The 9,961-nt window shown below is 35.0% G+C and overlaps 1 protein-coding gene across 1 annotated transcript; it reads right to left on the bottom strand.

Annotated features, from left to right (window-relative positions):
• Positions 1 to 8,410: 8,410 nt before the first annotated feature.
• On the bottom strand, positions 8,411 to 9,169 carry LOC142639613 (uncharacterized). The gene has a single exon (XM_075813765.1). The coding sequence runs from the start codon at positions 9,167 to 9,169 to the stop codon at positions 8,411 to 8,413; it is 759 nt and encodes a 252-aa protein (XP_075669880.1).
• Between the last annotated feature and the right edge of the window lie 792 nt (positions 9,170 to 9,961).

Raw genomic sequence — 9,961 nt, 5'->3', positions numbered from 1 at the left:
GAAGTGCTTGACAGTAAAGCATGTGGTTGACAGTACAGCAAAAATTTTAGTGGCTGAGTTGAAGCAGCAAAAAAGGAGACTCCAGTTCATCAAAAAAAAAAAAGGAGACTCCGTTTACCAAAAAAGAAGAAGACTCTAGCGGGGAAAATGCAAAACCAGTTACAAGGATTTATTTTATTTTATTTATTTATTTTACAAAAAGGATAGCTAAGAGGGCTTCTATGTGATAAGTTGTTATTGGTTCTAATGTGATTTCACAATTTAAATTACTTTTTTGTCTACTCATAACAACTAATAACAACTTGCCACTTAGAATTTGTTGTAAAAGTGTAGTAAAAATGTTGTAAGTATAACATTATTCAAACAATAATGAGGTTGGATGAGTTTTAAAAAGAGAATCTGAAAATTTGGTGAAGATAAAAAATTGGTTCGGTCAAATTTCATGTTAAGAGAGTTTTTTTTTTTTTTTAAAGGAAAAGATAATGATGTCTAGTAGTCTATATTGTGCCATTGGAACAATCTTCTCTACCCATGTGACGATTCATAAAACCATCACATGCATTATTTGCATAAATCAAATGACTCATAAAAAAAGTATATGATTTAAAGTACACTATGATGACTTCTTTCAACTGCCATATGGTAGGTTCAAGGAAGTTTCTTTTAAACTAGTATAGAAGAAAACTTTTTACTAATAAGGAGGAGGAATCTAATCATGATTCTTCTAATAAGAGAGAGTAAACTATGTAACTTAATTAAAAAGCTCATAGCGAAAAATTGAATGTTTTATTAAATGAAATCTTTACCAAGAAGTAAAAATTAAATGTAGTAATAGTTTGCAAAATGATATATTTTCTATTAAAATAGAGTAATAAAAGATGAATAATTTATAATGGACATATATGAACTCGCACTGGAAATTGGATTAAAGCTTAATTGAAGTCAAAAAACAAAAATTAATAGTATCAATTTCTTAAATCACCAAGAATATAGTTTGAGAAGTTCACCTATTCTCTAAGTTTAATATCAAGCGACGTAATTTTATTTAGTGCGTCTATTTTTTTTTGAACCCAAGCCCAAAAGTTTAATGAATGGAAGCTATTCCTTTTAGATTTTCAACTTTCTAAGGACAGAAAAGATATACAGCTCATAGAGCATCTTGTGGGATTCATTAAAAAAGAAACTATAGGAAACTAACCATAATCGTAGGAAAGAGTCTCACAATTATCATTTCTGTTAAATGAGAGTTATACTTATCAATTTTTTTTTATTTTTTATTTTTTAAAAATCCTAAGAGGTAGCCACTTATTCCTAAAAGGTAGTCAATTAGTACACATCCCTAACAAAAATTGCAACTGCGAAAAAGGCTCTCACGTAGTCAGCTGTTTTTTATTTATTTATTTATTTATTTTAATTTTTTTTTAAATGGTAGCTATGAAGTTATATTTAATGGTAGTCACTTAGCACACAACCAAAACTAAAGTTTAAAATGCTAAAAACTCACGTTGTGAAATTTTTTAAATGTTAGATATGTTGTTATAAAGTATCCTAAAATATAAGCACTTAAAACACATCCATAACTAAAGTTTAGGATGCTTAAAAAGCCACCCAAAAAAAAAAAAAACTCACTAAGAAAGTTTTTCAGCGTTAGCATCTACTATTAAATCACCAATAAATTCTCTGATTTAAAATATGTATTTTCTTTTTAAAAAAAGAATTGCAATGAAATGCACAACAAATGAAAATATTAAATTTCATACGAAAGAGATGGTATTGAGAAAAATGAAGCTAAAGTTTAACCGTTTCAATTAACTGAAAATTTAGTGTTACACAAATTGATAAATATAGGCATAGGTAGGATGTTTACAAAAAAAAAAAAAAAGGTTTTTAACAACCACTTGATAGATTGACTACCAATTTATTTGAATCATACTATAATTTTCGTAAAGTCTCTCACCTGAATTTATACAATGTGTCTGTTATGCAATCTACCAAAATTGTTGAAATGTCACCCTAAAAAATAAAGACAAAAATAAAAATAAAGGGTAAGGCTTAAATATAAGAAAACTAACAAACATCAAGAAGAAAAAGAATAGGAGGAAGAGAGAGCACCACTTAGAACACATTCAAAAAGACGTAAAATTCATAAATACAATTCTAATCACAAACATTAAATAACCACACTTTAGAGGCTAGTAAAAATAGAAGGCTAGTAACGCATAATTTGATGTTTGTTGAAATTTATTAGTAAAAAAATTTCAAACCTGATCGATAACCATGAAAAAAAAAAGACAAAAATATACCTCCATCGATTCAAACCATATGAAACAATTGGAGAGAGAATGTGGGTGGCACATACCTCCATTAGTTCAAACCACATGTTAGTGATAGGGAAAATAATGGAATCAATTAGAGAAAATATTAAACACTCATCAAACAGACCCAAAAAAAAAAAAAAAAAACAAAAAAAAACAAAAAAAACAAAAGATAAGATAATGATATTGGAAGGATAATGATAACAATGTAAGAAAACCAAATACAAAAAAGCAAATACTGAAGAGCAACTCATAAAAGTAAAAGAAAATCTAATTTGTTGTAGGTTCCCTCCTTGCAGCAAAGGAAAGCAAACGTACCAAATTCAACAAAGTAATGTAAGCCTTTAGAAATAATGAAGAAAAGGCAGAGTAATGTACAAAATTCAATAGAAACCAATTGTGAAAATCTCATCAATAGACAAGTTGCAGTGGTTGTGATTAAAAAGTATTAGAAAGCTGTTGATTTGTTTTTTTTTAATTAAAAAAAATAAAATAGAAAAGAGCAAGTACATTGACATACACATATCATTCAGAATGAACAAATTTGAGCAGGAGCAAATAGAAAAGATGATGATAATGGTGGAAAGAAGATTAACATAGGCTTGAGAGAATTGTGAGAACTGCGGAAGAAACAAACTGAATTTGAAAACCAATTGTGAGTGCGGTCCTATTTTGTAGACAGTATTTTTTGTGTGAGTTAAAAAAGTATTTTTACAAAGTTTTTCTCTTACTTAAAAGTAGTATAAGGAAAAAAGAAAGAAAGAAAGAGTATGAGGGGTTTTTGTGGGTTATTGGGAGAGGTAAGCTATGAGGGTTATTTTATTTTATTTATTTATTTTTTAAAGAAAAGATAATTAAGAGAGCTTTTTTTTATTTATTTTTTATTTTATATCGAAACAGTAAGAGAGGTGCTACATCTACACAATTTTCACAAAAAATCATAATTTAAATTATTTTTTTGCTCACTCATAACAACCTGCCACTTAGAATTTGTTGTGAAAGTATTACAAAAATGTTGTAGATTAACATTTTTCAAACAATAATAAGGTTGGATGAGTTTTAAAAAGAGAATCCGAAAATTTTGCAAAGAAAAAAAAAATAGTACAGTCAAATTTCATGTTAAGAGTGTTTTCTATTTTTAAGTAAAAGATAATGATGTCTAGCTGTCTACATTGTGTCATTGTGGATGAGTTTAAAAAATAAAATTCTAAAATTTTGCTAAAAGATTGTGTAACTGCTTGGTAGTGGGGTTGTACTGGTTTTCAGACTTGACCGTTTAATGAACCATAAAAGAGAGGTTCAAAGTTTTTGAGGTTAGACCGAAATTAAATTGAGGAATATAAGTAAATATACTAATTAAATTAGTACAAAATAGAAAAATGAACTAAAATAATACAATTAAAACTATAAATCTATATTTTAGTGATGTATAATGTATCCACTTTAAGCCCAAATATGAAATATCTACCCAATAACAATAATAACCATTTTTTTTTATAAAAAGAAAATTATAAGCATCTATTTGTACCGGGGACAAGTGGGCAAAAAAGATGATATGATGAAATATCATATTAATGTGGGGCTCAAGACTTTGTAAGAAACAAAGCTCAGACTCATCTTTCCAATGCTCATGTGACTAGCTCACAAACCTAAAAAAGCAATACAAACAAAAGCAAAGGAACGACTATAGAAGCTGATAGAAGCTGGTATCTAGTGAAGCGATTCCAAGGAGAAGAAGAAAATAAGGGTGGTAGCTATATATATATATATATATATATATATATATATATATATATATATATATATTTTTTTTTTTTTTTTCTCTTTCACAATTTCTTTTTCCTTTTATTCAAATTCTTTACTAGATATATGTTTTCTAGCCAAAATATAGTATATATTTATGTACGACAATGTTCAATGTTTACTAAATATAGTATATATTTTTCTTGCCAAAAAAAAAAAAAACCATGCAAACCCTAAATACCGGTCACGGTTCTCCAAACCATACGATCAAACTACAGTTCCATGTTTTTTTTCACATAAAAAAGTTCTTAGAATTAAAAAAATTGTTGTGAGAGATTCATGATTAACCGGGTCAGACCGAATAGTCCGGTCCAGATCTGAGAACCATTTGTGGATGAGTTTAAAATATAAAATCCTAAATTGTGTAACTGGTTGGTAATGGGGTTGTACGTGGATTTTTTTATTTATTTTTAATTTAGCTATTAAATTTCCTTATATATAAGTGTAATAGTAATATGATATATTAGGGTATTTTATTCAATAATAGTCAATAATAATAGTAAAGCTTTCCCAAATATATATAGAGATACTAATAAAAAAACTGCCACCTCAATATTTGTGAAAGTGGCTGTTTATAATAATATTAATATTAAACTGTAAATTTTGTAACCCTTAATCCCCATAGGGTTTTTTAGTGTAACACACAACCACCATATGATACTATTTGATGTGAAAATGTAGTTCTAAATATTTACATGTGTCATCGCATAAACAACTCACCATATATTTTTGTGGATGTTTAACTGTTGAACATAAAATAATACTAGACGATTGTTAAGCGTTACACTCAAAACTCTAGAGTGTGAGAAACCACATGGCATTTTGTGTACTCCAAAGGGTGAGAAACGAAAAGACATTAGAGTGTGAGAAACGAAAAATATTTGATGTAAAATGTAGCTCTAAACAGCCAAAATATCACTAAAACTTCCATCAAACGAAAAGACACAATTGTTCAAATTTTTAAATGTACACGTGACATTAATCTATGTAGTCACGTGGCGCAATGAGGAGAGATCAACAAAAAATCAAACATTTCGGCTATTATTATTATTATTATTTTTTAAAAGCAAAATCAATATCATTTAATTAGAAAGAGAAATAGAATCCAAATGCAAGGCTTCTAAGGCTGGGGATGGAGAATCTTTCAACCAAACAATATCCTCACCTAAATGCTTAGCACTACGACTGATACTAATAAATTCTACATGTCGCAAACCTCCAGCCAACCAACAAATGTCGTCATAGATATTTCCCAAGTGGGACAAATCTGATCGGGCTGAAGTAATAGAGTTCATGACAGTTGTATTGTCCCCTTCCACAATGAAGTCTGAAAAACCCACATCCACTACAAATTCCAGAGCTTTCCTACACGCCAATACCTCTGCCTCTTCACTGTTCGGAACAGCACCACCCTTCGACGACAAAGCTGCAATAACCTGACCCCTATCATTCCAAATTATAACCCCAACACCTGAAGCTGGCAAGTCCGCAAAGATTGCCGCGTCAAAATTAAGCTTGTATACTTGCCCCTTGGGTAGCTGCCATGTCTGTGAGCGCCCATTGGAACCAGGTACCATTAGCTGCATTCGTGCCTCTTTAAACTCCCTTAGAAGACTGCCAGCTCTTGCATTTAGCCTACCAAGCTCCTGCAAAATCCCTCCATGGAAAACCAGGTTGCGTTGGTTCCAAATGAGCCACGCTTGGACCAGAAAAAACTCAAAATCCTCCTAGGTTAGCTTGTGCATCAGATTCTCAAATAGCTGCATCACACCACATTGATTAGTCAAACCCTTCTGCAAAATTTGAATTGGACATCCAGCCCACACATCCTGATCAGCCCCACACTCCCACAAAGCATGTATAGATGTTTCCGAAAAATAGTTGCAGATTGGACATGAATCATCCTCGATAATCCGTCGTTGCCGCAGCTTCTCATTAGTCGGTAAGATGTTGTGACAAGCACGCTAGCCAAAAGCTTTAATTTTATTTGGAATGTGAAGCTTCCAAATCCTTGCCTAAACCATGCTGCTTGACATCGGACCTGACCCTTCCCCCACCTGGCTAGCTTCTCATAGCAACCTCCTCGCAACATAGTACTCGTACTTCACCGAATACCTTCCATGTTTATTATGTAGCCAAACCAAAACATCAGGCACACAACGTCGACTTAGAGGAATCCTATAAATAGCCTCGGCATCAAATCCATTAAATACCGCATCTATCAAACCACGATCCCATTGAAAGTTTGACCAATCTATCAAATCCGACACTCACCACTCCTCATCAACTTCATGTGGTGGGACTAGAATTTTGTTTGTTGGATGGCAGGGAAGCCACATATCTGTCAGAACCCGAATAGGGGATCCAGTGCCCACTCTCCAATAACAGCCTTTCCTTAAAATAGGTTGAGCCGCTAGAAGACTTTTCCAAACATATGAGAGCTATGTGGATTATCAGCAGCCTCCAAAAAGGAACATCAAGGAAAATATTTTGCCTTGAAGCACCTGTAGAGAGAAGAGATTCTTGATCATTCAACATCCTCCACCCTTGCTTCGCTAGTATAGCGAGATTGAAACTTCGAATATCTCTGAATCCCATTCCCCCTTCCTTCTTTGGCTGAACAAGAGACTCCCAACTCTTCCAATGTATCTTCTTTTCATTACCACACAAACTCCACCAAAACCTAGCGCACATCACATTTAATTCATCACAGAGTTTCACTGGTAATTGAAACACTCCCATTGTATAGGTAGAAATTGATTGGGCCACGACTTTTATCAGAACTTTCTTCCCAACTCTAGATAGCAACTTCCCTTTCCACCCCTGAATTTTCTTCCCGACCCTCTCCTTAAGAAATGAAAAAGCTTGATATTTGGACCCACCAATTAAAGCGGGCAGCCCCAGATAATATTCAAATTTGTCTACTTCCTTTACTCCTAACACATGTGTGATCCATTCTCTTTGTGCCCCCGTTGTATTGCTACTAAAGAGCACATAAGATTTTTCTAAGTTGATACATTGACCAGAAGCCACTGCATACAATTCTAATACTTTTGAGATCACCTGCACTTCTTCCTATTTAGTTTGAAAAAACAAAATAGAATCATCAACAAAAAGCAAGTGGAAAATAGTAGGGGATGTCCGACTAATGGCAATACTGTGAAGCCGACCATTCACCTCTTCCTTGGCCAACAATATTGTGAAAGCCTCTGCACATATCAAGAATAAATAGGGGATAGAGGGTCACCCTGGCGAATCCCCCTTGTAGGTTGAAAATTACCAAAGGCCTTACCATTAATATGAACTGAGAACGAGGAAGTAGTGACACAACTCATAACCCGATCAATCCACTCTTGAGGAAAGCCCAGCTTAAGCATCATGCCCTTTAGAAAAGACCACTCAATCTTGTCATATGTCTTACTAATGTCTAGCTTCAATGCAAGAACACCTTTTTTACCCTTCCTCCTGCTATGCATGGTATGCAAAGTTTCATATGCAACAAGCACATTATTTGTAATCAAACGGCCAGGCACAAAAGCACTCTGGGTGGGGGAAATTAATTGGGGAAGAATCACCTTCAATCTGTTAGTCAAGACCCTAGAAATAATTTTATAAATAACATTACACAGGCTAATAGGTCTGTAATCTGACATTTTCTCCAGATACTTTTCTTTAGGGATGAGAACAATATGAGTATAATTTATATCAATCAACATATTACCATTATTCAAAAAATCCAAAACCGCATGAGTCACATCAGTACCAACAATATGCCAAAATTTTTGATAAAAAAGAGCATTCATACCATCCGGTCCAGGAGCTTCTGTTGGTCCCATTTGGAAAAACGCCGTCTTCACCTCATCAACACTAAACTCATTGGATAAAACATTACGCATATCTGGAGACATCTTATCAGAGACTGCATAAAGGCATTCCTCCATCTAGTCACACCTACTCGAAGAAAAAATATCCTCAAAATAATTTACTGCCACCTTTACTATATCCTCAATCTCATCAACCCACACACCCTCTGGAGTTTTAATTCCCTGAATGAAATTTCTACGCCGCCTTTGTGAGGCCTTTGAGTGGACAAATTTAGTGTTCTTATCCCCAGACTTTAGCCAAGACAAGCGGGAGCGCTATGCCCAGTATATTTCTTGCTTAAGGAGGAGATCATCGAGCTATATACTTACTGGCACAAAGTCAGATTTGGTTGCCTCGGTTTGATCACAAACATTCAACCTTTCAAGCATTTTTTTAGTCTCCTAATCTTAGCCACCTGAGGAGTTGTCCTAGTCACAATGCAAAATTTTATTGTTGATACCAACCAAAGAAGCCCCTCCACCCCCTGATCGCCCCCAAGCTTCTCCAACTAAGTCCTCACACTCCTCAGAGAGTAGCCATACCTCTTCAAACTTAAAACCCCGAGCAACACGTCCTTGGAGTCTATTATCCTTTCCTATCTGCAAAAGTAATGGCATATGGTCTGAAGCATGAGAAAATTCATGGGACACCGAGCATTCCGAGAATGCATCTAACCACTCCTTATTTGCAACAGCACGATCAAGCCGTTCTCTAGTATTTGCTGCACCTGGTCGCTTGTTATTCCATGTGAACTTATATCCCCGAAAACCCAAATTAATTAGTTGACAAGACTCCAAGGCATCCCCGAACTCCTCCATATGTTTTTCCTGTGGCGGATGATTGCTCAGCTTTTCCAATGAATGTAAATAAGCATTAAAGTCACCAATGCAGCACCATGGACCAGTCACTAGCGAAGAAAGATGCTTCAAAAGAGCCCAAGATTTGTGTTTCTGACATGATTTCAGCCAACCATAAAACCCGGTTAAAAACCATTGAAATCCAGTATCCTCGACGACCTTCGCCAAGACATGATTCTCCGTATAATTAATCACTTCCAACCTTACATCCTCCTTCCAAATCAGCGCTAAACCACCACCCGAATCAGGTTTCTTCACAAGGAATTTGTTCGGATAGGCTAGGTCTCGACAATGTTTCATAAACCTATCTCTATCAAGTCTTGTTTCCATGAGAAAACATACATTGAGAGTTTGATCCCTCACTAAATCGTGAAGGCTTTAAACTGTCCAAGATTTCCCAAGCCCTTGGTAGTTCCAACTTAGCAGCCTCATTGTGCTCGGCAAGGGTGTTCTGTCACCCCCGCCGCTTCAAATAATTGAGAGCCATCCCCAGACTTAACTCTCTTCTCTGCCTACTTTTCACCCCTATCAAACACATCCTACTACGTTCTTTGGCTACATCTCTTGCCCAAAATAGACTTTGCTCCCTCTTTTAATAAATCCATGGGTGCAAAGTCCTTACGTGTGAACCTAGTCCATTTACTTTTCTTGTCTACTCCTTGAGGCCCAATAGCTCCATTCTCATTTGTAGGCCCAGTAAAGACCCCAAGCCCGTCCCTACTTGGACTCAAATTCTTAGCACTTGACGTAATCCCATCCACCCCTTCCATCTCTGCAGACTTCTCTCCATGATACTCAAGATTTGGCAACAAAATTTCTGGAATAACCTTGAGATTTACGATATTACCTTCAACATGTGTATCCGTACAAACCCTAGGGAATACGTCACCACCACCACCATCATCCATCTCTGCTGCCCAACCACTCCCTTGCTGTGAATGGGCAATCCTCTCCTCAGTGCCATGATCAGCCTCACCCCAATACTTATCTCTACTACTTAGTGAACGTGCTCGAATACCAGTTGCCTTCAACCATTCCCCATATTGGCACTTCGCTTCCCCAACATTCTTAGTTGACGCAAAGTATTGAGCACAATGCTTAAGGTCATGCCCAAGCAATCCG

This window comes from Castanea sativa, chromosome 6, assembly GCF_040712315.1.
Source record: "Castanea sativa cultivar Marrone di Chiusa Pesio chromosome 6, ASM4071231v1".
Lineage (NCBI taxonomy): Eukaryota > Viridiplantae > Streptophyta > Magnoliopsida > Fagales > Fagaceae > Castanea > Castanea sativa.
The sequence above is the reverse complement of the archived record's forward strand: the minus strand, read 5'-3'. Positions and strand labels throughout refer to the sequence as shown.